This window comes from Ascaphus truei, chromosome 11 (genome assembly GCF_040206685.1).
Source record: "Ascaphus truei isolate aAscTru1 chromosome 11, aAscTru1.hap1, whole genome shotgun sequence".
Classification (NCBI taxonomy): Eukaryota; Metazoa; Chordata; class Amphibia; order Anura; family Ascaphidae; genus Ascaphus; species Ascaphus truei.
The window spans coordinates 12,102,205-12,123,017 of record NC_134493.1 but is presented as its reverse complement, the minus strand read 5'-3'; the positions used below and the strand labels follow the sequence as shown (position 1 = coordinate 12,123,017).

At 49.7% G+C, this 20,813-nt stretch overlaps 1 protein-coding gene across 5 annotated transcripts in view; it reads right to left on the bottom strand.

Annotated features, from left to right (window-relative positions):
- KATNIP (katanin interacting protein) overlaps window positions 1-20,813 on the bottom strand; it is a 184,407-nt gene that overhangs the window by 59,158 nt on the left and 104,436 nt on the right. For 4 of the 5 annotated variants that reach the window (XR_012787351.1, XM_075565272.1, XM_075565274.1 and 1 more), the window contains exons 10-11: window positions 13,077-13,170; window positions 4,336-4,542 (exon numbers count right to left, since the gene is read on the bottom strand). Coding sequence is in view for 4 of the 5 variants with exons in the window: in XM_075565272.1 (XP_075421387.1) it covers window positions 4,336-4,542; window positions 13,077-13,170 (301 nt within the window). In the remaining variant the exon portion in view is untranslated. The remainder of the gene's footprint in view (window positions 1-4,335; window positions 4,543-13,076; window positions 13,171-20,813) is intronic. The other variant, XM_075565275.1, reaches the window with a different exon arrangement.

The following is a 20,813-nucleotide window of genomic DNA, read 5'->3' as shown; positions in this document are numbered from 1 at the left end:
ACACGTGAGAGGTGTTGATGTGTGCGACCTGTGAAATTGTGTTAAATTGATTAATTGTGTGGGTGGGAAAGAGTGTCGGGGGGGGAGAGGGTATGGTTGAGTGGAGGGGGGGAGGGTATGGTTGAGTGGAGGGGGGGGAGGGAGGGTGAGGGGGGAGGAGGGAGGGGGTGAGAGGGGGAGAGTGGAGGGGGGGAGAGTGGAGGAGGGGGGGGGGGAGTGGAGGGAAAGTGGAGGAGGGGGGAAAGTGGATGAGGGGGTGGGAGGGAAAGTGGAGTAGGGGGGAGGTGGGTGGAAAGTGGAGTAGGTGGGGGGAAAGTGGAGCAGGGGGGGAGGTGGGGGGGAAAGTGGAGTGGGGGGGAGGTGGGGGAAAGTGGAGCAGGAGGGGAGGTGGGGGAAAGTGGAGCAGGGGGGGAGGTGGGGGGAAAGTGGAGTGGGGGAGGTGGGGGTGAAAGTGGAGTAGGGGGGGTGAAAGTGGAGATGGGGGGAGGTGGGGGAAAGTGGAGGGAAGGTGGAGTAGGGGGGAGGTGGGGGGAAAGTGGAGTAGGGGGGATGTGGGGGGGAAAGTGAAGTAGGGGGGAGGTGGGGGAAAGTGGAGTAGGGGGGAGGTGGGGGAAAGTGGAGTAGGGGGGGAGGTGGGGGGAAAGTGGAGTAGGGGGGGAGGTGGGGGGAAAGTGGAGTAGGGGGGAGGTGGGGGTGAAAGTGGAGTAGGGGGGAGGTGGGTGTGAAAGTGGAGTAGGGGGGGTTGGGGGAAAGTGGATGGTGGGTGGGGGGGAAAAAGTAGGGTGGGGAGGGACAGAGTAGGGGTGGGGGGGGAAGAGTAGGGGGGGAAAGATTAGGGGTAGGTGGGGGGGGTCGGGAAAGATTAGGGGTGGGTGGGGGGGGGAAAGATTAGGGGTGGGTGGGGGAAAGATTAGGGGTGGGTGGGGGGAAAGATTAGGGGTGGGTGGGGGAAAGATTAGGGGTGGGTGGGGGGGGGAAGATTAGGGGTGGGTGGGGGGAAAGAGTAGGGGTGGGTGGGGGGGAAAGAGTAGGGGTGGGTGGGGAGGAAAGAGTAGGGGTGGGTGGGGAGGGAAAGAGTAGGGGTGGGTGGGGGGGGAAAGAGTAGGGGTGGGTGGGGGGGGAAAGAGTAGGGGTGGGTGGGGTGGGAAGAGTAGGGGTGGGAAGAGTAGGGGTGGGTGGGGGAGGGGAAAGAGTAGGGGTGGGTGGGGGGGGGAAAGAGTAGGGGTGGGTGGGGGGGGGGAAGAGTAGGGGTGGGTGGGGGGGGGGAAAGAGTAGGGGTGGGTGGGGAGGGAAAGAGTAGGGGTGGGTGGGGGGGAAGAGTAGGGTGGGTGGGGGGGGAAGAGTAGGGGTGGGTGGGGGGGGGAAAGGAGTAGTGGTGGGGGGAAAGAGTAGGGGTGGGGGGAAAGAGTAGGGGGGTGGGGGAAAAGAATAGGGGGGTGGGGGGAAAGAGTAGGGGGGTGGGGGGGAAAGAGTAGGGGGGGTGGGGGGAAAGAGTAGGGGTGGGTGGGGGAGAAAGAGTAGGGGTGGGTGGGGGAGAAAGAGTAGGGGTGGGTGGGTGAGAAAGAGTAGGGGTCTGTGGTGAGAAAGAGTAGGGGTGGGGGAGAAAGAGTAGGGGTGGGTGGGGGAGAAAGAGTAGGGGTGGGTGGGGGAGAAAGAGTAGGTGTGGGTGGGGGAGAAGAGTAGGTGTGGGTGGGGGTAAGAGTAGGGAGGGGGTGGGGGGAAAGAGTAGGGGTGGGTGGGGGAGAAAGAGTAGGGGTGGGTGGGGGAGAAAGAGTAGGTGTGGGTGGGGGGTAAGAGTAGGGAGGGGGTGGGGGGAAAGAGTAGGGGTGGGTGGGGGAGAAAGAGTAGGGGTGGGTGGGGGAGAAAGAGTAGGTGTGGGTGGGGGGTAAGAGTAGGGAGGGGGTGGGGGGTAAGAGTAGGGAGGGGGTGGGGGGAAAGAGTAGGGGTGGGTGGGGGGAAAGAGTAGGGGTGGGTGGGGGTTAAAGAGTAGGGGTGGGTGGGGGTTAAAGAGTAGGGGTGGGTTGGGGGGGGGGAAGAGTAGGGGTGGGTGGGGGGGAAAGAGTAGGGGTGGGTGGGGGGGAAAGAGTAGGGGTGGGTGGGGGGGAAAGAGTAGGGGTGGGTGGGGGGGAAAGAGTAGGGGTGGGTGGGGGGGAAAGAGTAGGGGTGGGTGGGGGGGAAAGAGTAGGGGTGGGTGGAAAGAGTAGGGGTGGGTGGGAAAGAGTAGGGGTGGGTGGGAAAGAGTAGGGGGGTGGGGGGGGGAAAGAGTAGGGGGGGTGGGGGGGGAAAGAGTAGGGGGGTGGAGGGGGAATGAGTAGGGGGGGTGGAGGGGGGGGAAAGAGTAGGGGGGGTGGGGGGAGGGAAAGAGTAGGGGGGGGTGGGGGGGAAAGAATAGGGGGGTGGGGGGGAAAGAATAGGAGGGGTGGGGGGAAAAGAATAGGGGGGGTGGGGGGAAAGAATAGGGGGGGTGGGGGGGAAGAATAGGGGGGGTGGGGGGGAAAGAATAGGAGGGGTGGGGGCAAAAAAGAATAGGGGGGTGGGGGGGAAAGAATAGGGGGGTGGGGGGAAAGAATAGGGGGTGGGGGGAAAGAATAGGGGGGGTGGGGCGGGAAATAGTAGTGGGGTGGGGGGGAAAGAGTAGTGGGGGGTGGGGGGAAAGAGTAGGGGGAGTGGGGGGGAAAGAGTAGTGGGGGTGGGGGGGAAAGAGTAGGGTGGGTGTGGGGGAAAGAGTAGGGGTGGGTGTGAGAGAAAGAGTAGGGGTGGGTGGGGGAGAAAGAGTAGGGGTGGGTGGGGGAGAAAGAGTAGGGGTGGGTGGGGGAGAAAGAGTAGGGGTGGGTGGGGGGTAAAGAGTAGGGGTGGGTGAGGGGTAAAGAGTAGGGGTGGGTGGGGGGGGAAAGAGTAGGGGTGGGTGGGGGGGAAAGAGTAGGGGTGGGTGGGGGAAAGAGTAGGGGTTGGGTGGGGGGAAGAGTGGGGGGGTCGGGGGGAAAGAGTAGGGGGTGGGGGGAAAGAGTAGGGGGGTGGGGGGGAAAGAGTAGGGGGGTGGTGAGTAAGAGTAGGGGGGGTGGGGGAGTAAGAGTAGGGGGGTGGTGAGTAAGAGTAGGGGGGTGGGGGAGTAAGAGTAGGGGGGTGGGGGAGTAAGAGTAGCGGGGTGGGGGAGTAAGAGTAGGGGGATGGGGGAGTAAGAGTAGGGGGGTGGGGGAGAAAGAGTAGGGGGGTGGGGGAGTAAGAGTAGGGGGAGTAAGAGTAGGGGGGTTGGGGAGTAAGAGTAGGGGTGTGGGGGAGTAAGAGTAGGGGTGTGGGGGAGTAAGAGTAGGGGGGGTGGTGAGTAAGAGTAGGGGGGTGGTGAGTAAGTGTAGGGGGGTGGGTGAGTAAGAGTAGGGGGGTGGGGGAGTAAGAGTAGGGGGTGGGGGAGTAAGAGTAGGGGGTGGGGGAGTAAGAGTAGGGGGGGGGTAAGAGAAAGGGGGGTGAGGGAGTAAGAGTAGGGGGGTGGGGGAGTATGAGTAGGGGGGTGGGGGGAAAGAGTATGGGGGTATAAAACATTGTGAGTGTAAAAGTTGTGTGGGGGGTAAAAGTTGTGTGGGGGGTAAAAGGGTGGTGTGTGAAAGAGTGTAAACGGCAGTTGAGGTGAACGGCAGAGGGAGGGAAGTGAGTATGTAGCGGGCGGGAAGGCTGACATTTTGATCGGGTAGGGTAAGAGGGGTGTTGAGTGTGAATGAAATATTTGTGAACAGTTTTAAGCAGACGGGAAGGCTGAGGGAGTGTGGAGCGGCATGTTGATTTTGAGTGCGGAGCGGCCGGGAAGGGAGTGTGGAGCGGGCGGGAAGGCAGAAATTTTCAGCGTGTAGTGTGCGACAGGGTGATGATGACGGGAACGGGCGGGAAGGTGGAGGGAGTGTGGAGCAGACGGCAAGGCGTAAAATTTGACGCGGTAGACAGGGTGATGACTCCGCAGGGGTGATAGTCTCAGGTGACAGTCTCAGGGGGTATGGCGAGTCTGCAGGGGTGTGTGTGTTTGTGTGTCACAGTGGAGTAGGTGTGTCCGTGATGTCAGCAAACCTCTTGGCCAATGAGTCATGGGGGAGGCGGACCATGGGCAGGCGGACCATGGGCAGGCGGACCGAGGGACCAATGAGAATCCCCACATCTACTAACAATCAAACGCTATATATATATCTATATCTATAGATATATATATGATTGCTACTGCATATCTGGGAGACTCAAACATAGAGTGCAGAAACATTACTTAATACTTAAATGTTAGAGTTTTATTTTTTTCTATATGCAAAATAACATTGGTTTAAAAATATAAGATTAAAGAAATATGTTGCAGTTTACCTTTGTTTTTCCATTGACCAAGCAACCAAGATCTCCTGGAAAATCGGCATTTCTAATGTCTACATCATGTGGAGAAACATAAATTCTTTGATAATTTACATCAAAGAATTGAACCTCTGTCAAGCCGACACAGTGATGATTTCCCCAATTAGATAAAATTTCCACTGTAATATATACCGCATCTTTTGCTCCAGGCTGCAAACATTCCTAAAATATAAATATTGTTTCAAACAGAAGAGATTATATACAGTATAACTACAACTGTAAAATATTTTAATACATCACTCGACTGTCACTTATTACAACATCAAAAGACAGAACTAACTAGTTACCAAAATCAACAGTATGATCACTTTTAGCAGCGGATTTGCCACTATTAGAGGAATTTCAGATCCGCAGCTTTGTTACACTGCCTTATGCATCCAGCTCACATTTCCAAAAAAGTTCAATCAGCTGGCAGGATTGGCATCTCAAACTCTGCTGGGTTCTTCTTAAAAAGTACAGTTGTTATCATAAGAAAATGCAAACTGCGCACCGGGGATCAGTAATAGAAAAATGTATATATTTAATATAAAAACAAAAGAATCACTATGTCCTAGGTGGGATCATATAATCCATATTAAAACACAATAATGCTAAAGAAGCAATGACAATATCAATAAGCTAAATGCTTAAATTACCAAAAGAAAAAGCAACTAAAAACATGTATTAAGTAAATCTACATATACAGAACACAAAATAATTTTAAACAGATAGAAATGCATGTGCAAATAACAATATCCACAGAGGGGTATACTGTACTGTATGTGCTAATCAAGATTAGGAGCGATGCTGCTGCGGGGAGGTGCTGAAGTGTGTCCGGACTGCACTTCTCCGACCGCTAATAGTATGCCAGGCCATACTTCCTGGTTACATCACACTAACCAATGGGAACACGCGCCAGAGAGCCTAACGTGACCTCTACGCATTTCGCAACAGCGTGCTGCCGAAGTAGCAGCATCGCTCCTGCTCCTCTTTCGGGAGATCTCACGTAGAAGTGTTTGGGAGTACCTCCAGGCTGACCGCTGCAAGGGGCTCAGATTCACAATTTTAAGACAGCACGAGTGGTTCTATCGATTTTGCCACAGTTGTTATTATGCACAGTCTTTGCAATCCTTTTCTCATTATAAAACAAAGAAATGTGGACAAATGGGCGCAAAGGGCTTATGAGCAAAATCACATAACATGGATGACACTATAAGATCTATCAAATATGAAGAAGATACTGAGTCCAAATACGAGTCCTTTAGAGATGCTATGTTACCTCCTCATGCAGTTTGGGCAACAGTACCTTAAAATAAGGAATAAGGAACAAAATAGTGCGATAACGTTTTTTAAGAAGCAGAAAAAATAGTAAAAAGTTCAAATGCACACTAATAAATCAATGTTGGTATCAGCGCAGTTGAATATAGAGCTTTACAGCTTTGCAACGCAGGTACACTGGATTCAGACACTTTCTCCTGCAGTGATCGCTTATTGGCGTGTGATGGCTCCTCCTCCGGGGGGGGGGGTCGTCAGGTCCCCACGTCAATGGATTGCCTCCTTCCTTCTCTGCGGGCCGCTGCAGTCCAAGCCTTTGCTCGGGTAAGTGCTGGGTTGCCCAGTACTTGCTTGCTGAAATCCACGGGCTCCGTTGTAGGGTGTCCTACACGAGCCACCGTAGCAAGACGAATGACGTCATCGGAGTTCCCTTGCTGTACCAGGAAGAAGGAACTAGCTACAACGGAGCCTGTGGATTTCAGCAAGCAAGTACTGGGCAACCCAGCACTTACCCGAGCAAAGGCTTGGACTGCAGCAGCCCGCAGAGAAGGAAGGAGGCAATCCATCGACGTGGGGAGCGGACGTCCCCCCGGAGGAGGAACCCTCAAACCCCAATAAGCGAGCACTGCACGAGAGTGTCTGAATCCAGTGTACCTGCGTTGCAAAGCTGGAAAGCACAATATTCAACTGCGCTGATACCAACATTGGTCTGTGAGTGTGCATTTGCACTTTTTACTATTTTTTCTGCTTATTAAAAAACGTTATTGCACTATTTTGTTCCCTATTCCTTATTTTAAGGTACAATTGCCCAAACTGAAAGAGGTGGTAACATAGCATCTCTAAAGGAATCGTATTTGGACTGAGTATCGTCTTCATATTTGATAGATCTTATAGTGTCATCCTTGTTATGTGATTTTGTCCATAAGCCCTTTGCGCCCATTTGTCCAGATTTCTTTGTTTTAGACTGTTTGAGGGGAGTTGGAAACCCCCTGATTTGGACTGTGGCAGAAGGACTAAGGCATTGGCAATTTTACTGTTTTTTACATTATTTATTCTTTTATATGTGCAATAGTTTAATTCATTTTATTGGTGGTATCAGTTTCTTTAAATCTGTTCGTATCAGTTTTACAGTATACTGTGTACCTGTCATATTATCTGTTTCTATAGTGTTTTTTGTGCTTCCTCTATTTGTTGTGTTCCTTTTCTCAATATACTCTTCCAGTCATAGAGCAGCAGTACCGCCTGATCTATAAATTCTTTTCATCACTTATTTTGATTGAAAGAGCATTGGAACCAAAGGGTTCTAAGAAGCCCAACTGTGTTATTTGCAGCACTGGGAACCCCTTGGTTCCTGAAAAATGTACCGGTGTAGTTACCTCTATATTAGTCCCTTTTCCGGAGTTCAATATAACTGCCAAATGTCTCAGGTCCGACTAGCCAATAGGAACATGCAACATTATCAGTTACAGCTTCCTATTGGATGTCCATTTAAGTGCCAGTAATTACAGCACTGGGTATTTTGGGAACTGGGAGGTCAGACAGCATGTAACACAGAGATATAACATTACTAGAGAAAAGAGATGAGTTAAAGATATGAGAGTGTACGGGGACCTGGGTAGAAGCGAGAGGTGTAAGTAGGTTGGAGGGAATAGGACTACATAGAAGCTGATGAAAAGAGCCGCTGAGACCCTTCATTTTCTGTAACTGGCAAGAGGGAGTCTATGAAAGGAGGAGGAGGAGAGGTGGGGTAGGGACAGAGGGAATTTCTCTGTGGATAGCTTTCAGCTTGCCCTTGAAATAAAACCAGCAAAATCTTGTGTGGAAGTGGAAGGAGCATTTTGTAGAGGGAGACCAAAGACAGAGAAGGTAGTGGGTTACATGTCAAAATTATAAGAAATCAGTAAAAGACTAAGAATAGCTTTTATAGTCTTTAACAAAAGTTTAGTCTCTGTTTGAATAGACATGCAGAAGGCAACACGTTTTATGATGAAAGGTTTCATTGGTAAAAGGATTCTACTGTTCGTGTATCCATTGCAAGAAGACAGAGGCTGCAATGTATATAGAGAGATAGAGAGAGATGGATAGAAATATATAGATATATATACACACAGCTCAACCCGTTATAACGTGATCCGCTACAACGCAAATTTGCTTATAACGCGATCTGAGCATTGCTCGCCATTTGAAAATGTCCATTTTGCCGGGCGCGGCGTCTCAGAGGCAAACACACACCTACACCATGTGGGAATTGAACAGTAATACATTTTATATAATATATTTTATACTAAAACACTCTGCACCTGGATTGCTAACTGGGGAAAGGGGCAGTTTTGTGTCTAGGGACCGGCAAGGGGGGCAGTTTCCTATGTGGATCTGCTGATGACAAGTGGATTTCATAAGAATGAATGATAGGCGAAAGGGTACTCTAGTAACACAACGGCCAGCGGCTCATACCAATTTGTCAGATGCATTGTGTGACGGGAGAGGGTAGCTGGCCTTCATTAATAAAGGTCACGCCCGGCTGTCTACCCCTAGAAACCGTATGTCAAGGGCTGATGTGTCAGCTCTTGGGTCTAGTTGTGCACCTTGATGTATTTCCCTATATTTCTGTTCCCATTTTACGGTCCCCTGCAGGAATGTAAGCTAGGGAGGCAAGGTATAGTTAGGATCCCTGGTAGGAAATAGCTGCAAGATAGGGACTTTGGGAGAAGGAAATTAAGGGTCGATATTAAGGAGCAATTAGGGTTAAAAAGTGTATACTACCTAGACTAATAAATATTGACCAAGTTGGGTTTGTCGCTGGCAGACAAGCCTCGGACAATACCCGTAAGATAATAAATATCGTTGATCATGCCCACCTCACAGGCACCAAGGCAGTTTTTTTAAGCTTAGACGCAGAGAAGGCGTTTGATAGAATTGATTGGCTATTTCTTGACTACACTTTGAGGAAATTTGGTTTTAAAGACTCATTCCTGGAGGGGGTCCGAGTGCTTTATCGCAACCCTTCTGCCATGGTCAGGCTCCCGGGTGGAACCGCAGAAAGGTTTAATATCAAGAACGGGTTGCCCCCTGTTCCCCCTTCTCTTCGCTCTGACTATTGACCTCTAGCGTCCAAAATAAGAGAAAATATAAACTTTCAGGGCATAGTAATTGGGAAAATAAATGACAAAATCTATTTATTTGCCAACGACATTATTCTAACTTTAACTTGTCCCCAAACTTCCCTTCCCAACCTTCAAAGGGAACTATTCGATTTTGGCAAGATATCAGGCTATAAAATTAATAACGATAAATCCGAAGCTATAAACCTAAACCTATCAGAACCGGAAGTAAAACTGCTCAAGATAAATTTCAATTAAAGGTGGAGCTCCTCATACATTAAATATCTGGGAGTAAATTTATCAAGGAATTACCACTCTTTATATCAATACAATTACCCAGCCCTTTTCGGGAAAATAAAAAAAGATCTGGATAAGTGAGAAAGGTTACCAGATCTAATGGATCGGAAGAATGATCTCGGTAAAGATGAATGTACTCCCTAGATTACTGTATTTCTTCCAAACACTCACGATCCGTGTCCCTGGTTCTGAACCGAAAAACATAAAAAATAGGCTTTTTAATTTTATTTGGCAAGGCAAAAAGCCCAGGATCGCTAGATAAGTCTTAATGTCATTGAGAGCGAGAGGAGGCCTGGGAGTCCCAGATATATCAAAGTATTACCAGGAAGCCCAATTAAGAAAAGTGGTGGTGTGGAATGCTGATCCGTGCCACTATTGCTGGCTAGATATAGAGTGCCACCACACTAAAACGCCTTCTCTGCCAGCTTGCCTTTGGAATATGGATAGAGGGGATACACAAGCACACAACGTTGAGCTGGGAGCGATGAGACATACCTGGGATATCTGGATGAAATCCAAAACTAAATTCAGGCTCTCCTCCACCAGCTCACAACTTACCCCAATTTTTAATAACCCTAAATTTCAACCTGGATGCGAATCTAAACAATTTGATCAATTCAAATCAAAGGGGATCAGGACGATTGCCGACCTACTGAGCCATGGAAAGTTCTTGAGCTTTCAAGATTTACGCACTAAACATGAAATTCCAGAATTGGACACGTTTATATATCTCCAAATTAGGCATTTTCTACAAAAAATATCCCCAACACAAGAATTCCCCCCTCTCACTCATTTTGAGATGTTGTGTCACATTGGCACTCATCAAAAAGGTTTAATAACCAAAATTTACATCGGAATGGAGATATCATCCTGTTCATGAGTATATGCTCAAATGGGCAGAGGAATTGAACATAGTTATTGACAGAGAGGATTGGGAATATATATGGGATTCTGCCTCAGGAACTTCTATATGTACCACAACGAAGGAAAATATCTATAAAATATTATTTCACTAGTATCTTACTCCAGTGAGATTAAAACAAATCTACCCTCTGGCCTCCGATCTCTGCTGGAGAGGCTGTGGACAAAAAGGGAGACATGGCTCACATTTGGTGGACATGTCCAGAAATTCAGAAATATTGGCTTACTGTACAAACTTTAATAAAATAGGTCACAGACCTCACAGTACCTATTGATCCACTGACCTACCTACTGGCCAGGCCAATGGAGGAAATTGACCGACCAGTGAGTAAAATAATCTCCTTCATTCTCACAGCGGCGAGATGTGCAGCTGCGGCCTCCTGGAAGAAGATATCTCCCTCCCTCCAAGCAAATGATAAAAAAAGAGGATCAATGAGATAATGCTTATGGAAAAACTGACTGCTTTCCTTAAACAATCTACAGGAACCTTCTATAAAATCTGGGAGCCATGGCTGATCCTATAGTTGAAGTCTAATGTTCACCCCTATTGAATGATGAGGTGAATTAGGCCTCGATGAATCGGACATCCCTGAATCCAAATTGGTGAATTTCGGCCTTCAGCAGCTGGTGAGGGGGTCAGTGCCCCTTCCACTCCCACCCTGTCTTGTTTCCCCCCCCCCTTTTTTTTCTCTTCCCCTCTCTTTTTCTAGCCTCTTCTCTTTCGGTCCACAATGTGGTCCAGAGGCCTCGCCTCACTTGGCGATGTTCTTTTCTATCCTCTCTCTTTCACCTTAAAAATTATTTTTGTATTAGGCTATATGTAATCTATTATGTATGCCTACTATATATCTGCTTAATAAAATCGTTTGGAAAAAAAAGTGTATTAAGTGTTGCTGACCGGGGTAGCCGGTAGTACGGTTATGTTAACTGCAAATAGTGTATAATTTGCGGGTACCAGTCTGTACATAAGGCTGGGGAGGGTTATGGAAGTCCCATGTAAAATATAGCAAAAACCTGACCTGTTTGTGGGCTTTACCTGTTCCCCTTGTCCCAGAAACATGAAACTTCAGGAGTGCAAGTTTTCGGTGGGCTATTTGGGTCAAAATGTATTCCTTTTTGCAGGAGTTTGGGGGGACAAAGTTACCGGAGGTCCAGTAATTCTCCCCGATGTGCAGGCATGATTTGCGGGTACGCAAGGTTAATTACACCGGGAATCTCCAGTGCTCCCAAGAATCCTGGTTTTCGAGCCCAGGTATCCAGGACCCCTTCCCCTCACAGGTATAAGGTTCCCCAGGGTCTATACTTTATTAAGTTATGTTTTATAATGTATGTATAAATATCTATGCAGTCAGCCTGGGCATTTACATAGGTGCCAGGATGTCTTCATAGACATTGAAGTTCAAAGGAGGAAGGAGGTCCAAAGAACAGGGGGCACCCCACTGGGGCCCCTTTGTAACAGCCAGACCTGGTGGGATATGCATTAGCTGGGGGAAGTTGCTGTTTGTCGGCGCGTTTCCCATTGGCCAATTCATATTTCCCGCCAACCCAGTTTTTCAAGCTGGCTTGGCACGCCCCCTCCTCTGACATCAGCAGCCAGATGAGCCCAGCTCTGATTGACTGGTGGGAAAAATTCCCACGCTCTGATTGGCCATTAGTCCCTGTTTCATGTTAGGCATAGGACACCGAAGTCTATGTAAGGGGCTGCCCAAATGAGAGCTCTCTCTCTCTCTCTGTCTTCCAGACTTCCAGGTAACCTTGGAACTTGGTCCAGTGACATGGCAGCAGGTTCTCCCAGGTGTTTTGCTCGCAATAGCAAAGCACTGTGCACTGAGGTGCCGGGGAAACCTAGCCTAGCTGAGGACCAGTTCTGAGGAATAATGTTACTTGTTCCAGGCTTATTCCAGTGACGTGGAGTGGACAGGGTAAGCCCTTGCTGAAGCAGGCGCCCTGCACCTAGTTGAGGCTAGTTTACAACCGCAGACACCCCACTAAGTGTGTATTCTGCCTGTATTTTGTATTTCATTGTGTACACGCGGGTTTACCCCAATAAACCTAATTTTGTTTCACCACCTTGTTTTGCCTAGTGAATGATCCCAGAAAAATATAAATGTGTTGAAATTCCTGGTCTCCCGTGACACAGTGGAATATCCACATAAAACAAAACAGCCACCCTTAATGTTCTTAATATTATTACTTTACCCTTTAATTAAAACGCTTATTGATAACATATATTTATCTGAGGCTTAGACATCTTCATACCGGAGCTGCCCAACATGTTGCTGTAGTATATTGCATATTCCAATATTCTCGATGAGCACTGCTATTAGAACAAGCACTATTAGCATAATATCAATGTGCAAGCAGCCAGCAAACACTGAAAAGTCATTACTCAAACAGCAGTCAAATATCACACTAACTAAACAGAATGACATTCGATTTCAGGGGAAATTTTTTTGTTAATTTTTAACGGCAAGAATGGACAGGTCATTCCTTATGCTGCAGATCACAGGAAGAGAAAAATGATTTATCTTAATCATAGTCACCTGCATGTCTGCGTCCAATATTTAGCTTGCTAAATAATGATATCAGAAAGGAATGAGCACGTACTGGTTCCAATAAGTGCATGGATGTGTCATTTGGTGATGATATGTAAACATATAATGAAGCTATAAAAGGGCTCCATTTAATGCCCAGGATACCATTAAGCAGACAATTTGTACATCATGTGTTGATACTTCTGTGTCATTCTAAACTTTATTTTTTAATCTTGTATTTTTAGCTACCGATTTTCAAAGCTGTAGTTTATTTCTACGCTTCTTCACTTGACATGTAGAGCATCACATCTTGTTTTCATGTCACCCTGTTGCTTAACAGGGGTAAGGATATACTATATATTTATTTTAAATTCGGCTTTTAAAATATGCCCCTTCTTTAAATCTTACTTGCCTATGAATCCCTGTTTTGATACAAAGAAACAGTAAAATCACATCACAGTTATTTTAAATCGTAGTCAGTGCTGATGCTAAAGAACATGTAATTATGCAAAAGCTTGATTGTGAAAATACACATACATTATCTGGTGGAAGAAAAGTGTGAGATCAAGTGTATATACATCTTGCTTACCATATCAGATTTTAGGCTGCTTATTTCTGGGTTATTTTGTAATGAAGGTTCACGTTCAATGTTCTGTAGAACTTTCAGTAGTTTTTTCTGTTGACTAAACGTAAAAAGTACAACTATAAATGTGTGACTGAATTACTTCTGTTCTTCCTGTATTACAGTATATACAAGTTATGCTCTCAGTATTACAAGTACAGGGAGTAATTATACAGCATTACCTGATAAAAATTGTGGAGATTGTAATAATGTAAAACAACTCCGCTTTTCTTCTATTTCTGCGGGCGTATAAGTGTGAGAGCTCAATCCCTGCTGCGTGCGTATAAGTGTGAGAGCTCATTCCCTGCTGCGTGCGTACAAGTGCGAGAGCTCATTCCCTGCTGCGTGCGTACAAGTGTGAGAGCTCATTCCCTGCTGCGTGCGTACAAGTGTGAGAGCTCATTCCCTGCTGCGTGCGTACAAGTGTGAGAGCTCATTCACTGCTGCATGCGTATAAGTGCGAGAGCTCATTCCCTGCTGCGAGCGTACAAGTGTGAGAGCTCATTCCCTGCTGCGTGCGTACAAGTGTGAGAGCTCATTCACTGCTGCATGCGTATAAGTGCGAGAGCTCATTCCCTGCTGCATGCGTATAAGTGTGTGAGCTCATTCCCTGCTGCATGCGTATAAGCGCGAGAGCTCATTCCCTGCTGCGTGCGTATAAGTGCAAGAGCTCATTCCCTGCTGCGAGCGTATAAGTGTGAGAGCTCAATCCCTGCTGCGTGCGTATAAGTGTGAGAGCTCATTCCCTGCTGCGTACGTACAAGTGTGAGAGCTCATTCACTGCTGCGTGCGTACAAGTGTGAGAGCTCATTCACTGCTGCATGCGTATAAGTGCGAGAGCTCATTCCCTGCTGCGAGCGTATAAGTGCGAGAGCTCATTCACTGCTGCGTGCGTATAAGTGTGAGAGCTCATTCCCTGCTGCGTGCGTATAAGTGTGAGAGCTCATTCCCTGCTGCGTGCGTATAAGCGCGAGAGCTCATTCCCTGCTGCATGCGTATAAGTGTGAGAGCTCATTCACTGCTGCGTGCGTACAAGTGTGAGAGCTCATTCACTGCTGCATGCGTATAAGTGCGAGAGCTCATTCCCTGCTGCGAGCGTATAAGTGCGAGAGCTCATTCCCTGCTGCATGCGTATAAGTGCGAGAGCTCATTCACTGCTGCATGCGTATAAGTGGGAGAGCTCATTCCCTGCTGCGAGCGTATAAGTGCGAGAGCTCATTCCCTGCTGCGAGCGTATAAGTGCGAGAGCTCATTCCCTGCTGCGAGCGTATAAGTGCGAGAGCTCATTCCCTGCTGCATGCGTATAAGTGCGAGAGCTCATTCACTGCTGCGTGCGTATAAGCGCGAGAGCTCATTCCCTGCTGCGTGCGTATAAGTGTGAGAGCTCATTCCCTGCTGCATGCGTATAAGTGCGAGAGCTCATTCACTGCTGCGTGCGTATAAGCGCGAGAGCTCATTCCCTGCTGCGTGCGTACAAGTGTGAGAGCTCATTCCCTGCTGCATGCGTATAAGTGCGAGAGCTCATTCACTGCTGCATGCGTATAAGTGCGAGAGCTCATTCACTGCTGCATGCGTATAAGTGTGAGAGCTCATTCCCTGCTGCGTGCGTACAAGTGTGAGAGCTCATTCCCTGCTGCATGCGTATAAGTGCGAGAGCTCATTCACTGCTGCATGCGTATAAGTGCGAGAGCTCATTCACTGCTGCGTGCGTACAAGTGCGAGAGCTCATTCCCTGCTGCGTGCGTACACGTGTGAGAGCTCATTCCCTGCTGCATGCGTATAAGTGCGAGAGCTCATTCACTGCTGCATGCGTATAAGTGCGAGAGCTCATTCACTGCTGCGTGCGTACAAGTGCGAGAGCTCATTCCCTGCTGCGTGCGTACAAGTGTGAGAGCTCATTCCCTGCTGCATGCGTATAAGTGCGAGAGCTCATTCACTGCTGCATGCGTATAAGTGCGAGAGCTCATTCCCTGCTGCGTGCGTATAAGTGCGAGAGTTCATTCCCTGCTGCGTGCGTATAAGTGCGAGAGCTCATTTACTGCTGCGTGCGTATAAGTGTGAGAGCTCATTCCCTGCTGCATGCGTACAAGTGCGAGAGCTCATTCCCTGCTGCGTGCGTACAAGTGTGAGAGCTCATTCCCTGCTGCGTGCGTATAAGCGCGAGAGCTCATTCACTGCTGCGTGCGTATAAGCGCGAGAGCTCATTCCCTGCTGCGTGCGTATAAGTGTGAGAGCTCATTCACTGCTGCGTGCGTATAAGTGTGAGAGCTCATTCACTGCTGCGTGCGTATAAGTGTGAGAGCTCATTCACTGCTGCGTGCGTATAAGTGTGAGAGCTCATTCACGGCTGCGTGCGTATAAGTGCGAGAGCTCATTCACTGCTGCGTGCGTACAAGTGCGAGAGCTCATTCCCTGCTGCGTGCGTATAAGCGCGAGAGCTCATTCACTGCTGCGTGCGTACAAGTGCGAGAGCTCATTCCCTGCTGCGTGCGTACAAGTGCGAGAGCTCATTCACTGCTGCGTGCGTACAAGTGTGAGAGCTCATTCACTGCTGCGTGCGTATAAGTGCGAGAGCTCATTCCCTGCTGCATGCGTATAAGTGTGAGAGCTCATTCACTGCTGCGTGCGTATAAGCGCGAGAGCTCATTCCCTGCTGCGTGCGTATAAGTGTGAGAGCTCATTCCCTGCTGCGTGCGTATAAGTGCGAGAGCTCATTCACGGCTGCGTGCGTATAAGTGCGAGAGCTCATTCACTGCTGCGTGCGTACAAGTGTGAGAGCTCATTCCCTGCTGCGTGCGTATAAGTGTGAGAGCTCATTCCCTGCTGCATGCGTATAAGTGTGAGAGCTCATTCACGGCTGCGTGCGTATAAGTGCGAGAGCTCATTCACGGCTGCATGCGTATAAGTGTGAGAGCTCATTCCCTGCTGCGTGCGTACAAGTGCGAGAGCTCATTCCCTGCTGCGTGCGTATAAGTGTGAGAGCTCATTCCCTGCTGCATGCGTATAAGTGTGAGAGCTCATTCACGGCTGCGTGCGTATAAGTGCGAGAGCTCATTCACTGCTGCATGCGTACAAGTGCGAGAGCTCATTCCCTGCTGCGTGCGTACAAGTGTGAGAGCTCATTCACGGCTGCATGCGTATAAGTGTGAGAGCTCTTTCCCTGCTGCGTGCGTATAAGTGTGAGAGCTCATTCACTGCTGCGTGCGTATAAGTGTGAGAGCTCATTCCCTGCTGCGTGCGTACAAGTGTGAGAGCTCATTCCCTGCTGCGAGCGTATAAGTGCAAGAGCTCATTCCCTGCTGCATGCGTATAAGTGCGAGAGCTCATTCACTGCTGCGTGCGTATAAGTGTGAGAGCTCATTCCCTGCTGCGAGCGTATAAGTGCGAGAGCTCATTCCCTGCTGCGTGCGTATAAGTGCAAGAGCTCATTCCCTGCTGCATGCGTATAAGTGTGAGAGCTCATTCACTGCTGCGTGCGTATAAGTGCGAGAGCTCATTCCCTGCTGCGTGCGTATAAGCGCGAGAGCTCATTCACTGCTGCATGCGTATAAGTGTGAGAGCTCATTCCCTGCTGCATGCGTATAAGTGCGAGAGCTCATTCCCTGCTGCGAGCGTATAAGTGTGAGAGCTCATTCACTGCTGCGTGCGTATAAGTGCGAGAGCTCAATCCCTGCTGCATGCGTATAAGTGCGAGAGCTCATTCACTGCTGCGTGCGTATAAGTGTGAGAGCTCATTTACTGCTGCGTGCGTATAAGTGCGAGAGTTCATTCCCTGCTGCGTGCGTATAAGTGCGAGAGCTCATTCACTGCTGCGTGCGTATAAGTGTGAGAGCTCATTCACTGCTGCGTGCGTATAAGTGTGAGAGCTCATTTACTGCTGCGTGCGTATAAGTGCGAGAGTTCATTCCCTGCTGCGTGCGTATAAGTGCGAGAGCTCATTCCCTGCTGCGTGCGTATAAGTGCGAGAGTTCATTCCCTGCTGCGTGCGTACAAGTGCGAGAGCTAATTCCCTGCTGCGTGCGTACAAGTGCGAGAGCTCATTCACTGCTGCGTGCGTATAAGTGCGAGAGCTCATTCCCTGCTGCGTGCGTACAAGTGCGAGAGCTAATTCCCTGCTGCGTGCGTACAAGTGTGAGAGCTCATTCCCTGCTGCGTGTGTATAAGTGTGAGAGCTCATTCACTGCTGCGTGCGTATAAGTGCGAGAGCTCATTCCCTGCTGCATGCGTATAAGTGTGAGAGCTCATTCACTGCTGCGTGCGTATAAGCGCAAGAGCTCATTCCCTGCTGCGTGCGTATAAGTGCGAGAGCTCATTCCCTGCTGCGTGCGTATAAGTGTGAGAGCTCATTCCCTGCTGCGTGCGTATAAGTGTGAGAGCTCATTCACTGCTGCGTGCGTATAAGTGTGAGAGCTCATTCACTGCTGCGTGCGTATAAGTGTGAGAGCTCATTCCCTGCTGCGTGCGTATAAGTGCGAGAGCTCATTCCCTGCTGCGTGCGTATAAGTGCGAGAGCTCATTCCCTGCTGCATGCGTATAAGTGTGAGAGCTCATTCACTGCTGCGTGCGTATAAGCGCGAGAGCTCATTCCCTGCTGCGTGCGTATAAGTGTGAGAGCTCATTCCCTGCTGCGTGCGTATAAGTGCGAGAGCTCATTCACGGCTGCGTGCGTATAAGTGCGAGAGCTCATTCACTGCTGCGTGCGTACAAGTGTGAGAGCTCATTCCCTGCTGCGTGCGTACAAGTGTGAGAGCTCATTCCCTGCTGCGTGCGTATAAGTGTGAGAGCTCATTCCCTGCTGCATGCGTATAAGTGTGAGAGCTCATTCACGGCTGCGTGCGTATAAGTGCGAGAGCTCATTCACGGCTGCATGCGTATAAGTGTGAGAGCTCATTCCCTGCTGCGTGCGTACAAGTGCGAGAGCTCATTCCCTGCTGCGTGCGTACAAGTGTGAGAGCTCATTCCCTGCTGCGTGCGTATAAGTGTGAGAGCTCATTCCCTGCTGCGTGCGTACAAGTGTGAGAGCTCATTCCCTGCTGCGTGCGTATAAGTGTGAGAGCTCATTCACTGCTGCGTGCGTATAAGTGTGAGAGCTCATTCCCTGCTGCGTGCGTACAAGTGCGAGAGCTCATTCACTGCTGCGTGCGTATAAGTGTGAGAGCTCATTCACTGCTGCGTGCGTATAAGTGTGAGAGCTCATTCCCTGCTGCGAGCGTATAAGTGCGAGAGCTCATTCCCTGCTGCGTGCGTATAAGTGTGAGAGCTCATTCCCTGCTGCGAGCGTATAAGCGCGAGAGCTCATTCCCTGCTGCGTGCGTATAAGTGTGTGAGCTCATTCACTGCTGCGTGCGTATAAGTGCAAGAGCTCATTCCCTGCTGCATGCGTATAAGTGCGAGAGCTCATTCACTGCTGCGTGCGTACAAGTGTGAGAGCTCATTCACTGCTGCATGCGTACAAGTGTGAGAGCTCATTCACTGCTGCATGCGTAAGTGCGAGAGCTCATTCCCTGCTGCGAGCGTATAAGTGCGAGAGCTCATTCCCTGCTGCGTGCGTATAAGCGCGAGAGCTCATTCCCTGCTGCGAGCGTATAAGTGTGAGAGCTCATTCACTGCTGCGTGCGTACAAGTGTGAGAGCTCATTCACTGCTGCATGCGTACAAGTGTGAGAGCTCATTCACTGCTGCGTGCGTATAAGTGCGAGAGCTCATTCCCTGCTGCGTGCGTATAAGCGCGAGAGCTCATTCACTGCTGCATGCGTATAAGTGTGAGAGCTCATTCCCTGCTGCATGCGTATAAGTGCGAGAGCTCATTCACTGCTGCGTGCGTATAAGTGTGAGAGCTCATTTACTGCTGCGTGCGTATAAGTGTGAGAGCTCATTCCCTGCTGCGTGCGTACAAGTGCGAGAGCTCATTCCCTGCTGCGTGCGTACAAGTGTGAGAGCTCATTCCCTGCTGCGTGCGTATAAGTGTGAGAGCTCATTTACTGCTGCGTGCGTATAAGTGTGAGAGCTCATTCCCTGCTGCATGCGTATAAGTGTGAGAGCTCATTCCCTGCTGCGTGCGTATAAGTGCGAGAGCTCATTCCCTGCTGCATGCGTATAAGTGCGAGAGCTCATTCCCTGCTGCGAGCGTATAAGCGCGAGAGCTCATTCACTGCTGCGTGCGTATAAGTGTGAGAGCTCATTCCCTGCTGCATGCGTATAAGTGTGAGAGCTCATTCCCTGCTGCGTGCGTATAAGTGCGAGAGCTCATTCACTGCTGCGTGCGTACAAGTGCGAGAGCTCATTCCCTGCTGCATGCGTACAAGTGCGAGAGCTCATTCCCTGCTGCATGCGTATAAGTGTGAGAGCTCATTCCCTGCTGCATGCGTATAAGTGTGAGAGCTCATTCACTGCTGCGTGCGTATAAGTGTGAGAGCTCATTCCCTGCTGCGTGCGTACAAGTGCGAGAGCTCATTCCCTGCTGCGTGCGTACAAGTGTGAGAGCTCATTCACTGCTGCGTGCGTACAAGTGCGAGAGCTCATTCCCTGCTGCGTGCGTACAAGTGTGAGAGCTCATTCACTGCTGCGTGCGTATAAGTGTGAGAGCTCATTCACTGCTGCATGCGTATAAGTGCGAGAGCTCATTCCCTGCTGCGAGCGTATAAGTGCGAGAGCTCATTCCCTGCTGCGTGCGTATAAGTGCGAGAGCTCATTCCCTGCTGCATGCGTATAAGTGCGAGAGCTCATTCCCTGCTGCGAGCGTATAAGTGCGAGAGCTCATTCCCTGCTGCGTGCGTATAAGTGTGAGAGCTCATTCACTGCTGCGTGCGTACAAGTGTGAGAGCTCATTCACTGCTGCATGCGTATAAGTGCGAGAGCTCATTCCCTGCTGCGAGCGTATAAGTGCAAGAGCTCATTCCCTGCTGCGTGCGTATAAGCGCGAGAGCTCATTCCCTGCTGCGTGCGTATAAGTGTGAGAGCTCATTCCCTGCTGCATGCGTATAAGCGCGAGAGCTCATTCACTGCTGCATGCGTATAAGTGTGAGAGCTCATTCCCTGCTGCATGTGTATAAGTGCGAGAGCTCATTCACTGCTGCGTGCGTATAAGTGTGAGAGCTCATTCCCTGCTGCGTGCGTATAAGCGCGAGAGCTCATTCCCTGCTGCGTGCGTACAAGTGTGAGAGCTCATTCACTGCTGCGTGCGTACAAGTGTGAGAGCGCATTCACTGCTGCATGCGTATAAGTGCGAGAGCTCATTCACTGCTGCGTGCGTATAAGTGTGAGAGCTCATTCCCTGCTGCGTGCGTACAAGTGCGAGAGCTCATTCCCTGCTGCGTGCGTACAAGTGTGAGAGCTCATTCACTGCTGCGTGCGTACAAGTGTGAGAGCTCATTCACTGCTGCATGCGTATAAGTGCGAGAGCTCATTCCCTGCTGCGAGCGTATAAGTGCGAGCTCATTCCCTGCTGCGTGCGTATAAGTGCGAGAGCTCATTCCCTGCTGCTTGCGTATAAGTGCGAGAGCTCATTCCCTGCTGCGAGCGTATAAGTGCGAGAGCTCATTCCCTGCTGCGTGCGTATAAGTGTGAGAGCTCATTCACTGCTGCGTGCGTATAAGTGCGAGAGCTCATTCCCTGCTGCGTACGTACAAGTGCGAGAGCTCATTCCCTGCTGCGAGCGTACAAGTGCGAGAGCTCATTCCCTGCTGCGTGCGTATAAGTGTGAGAG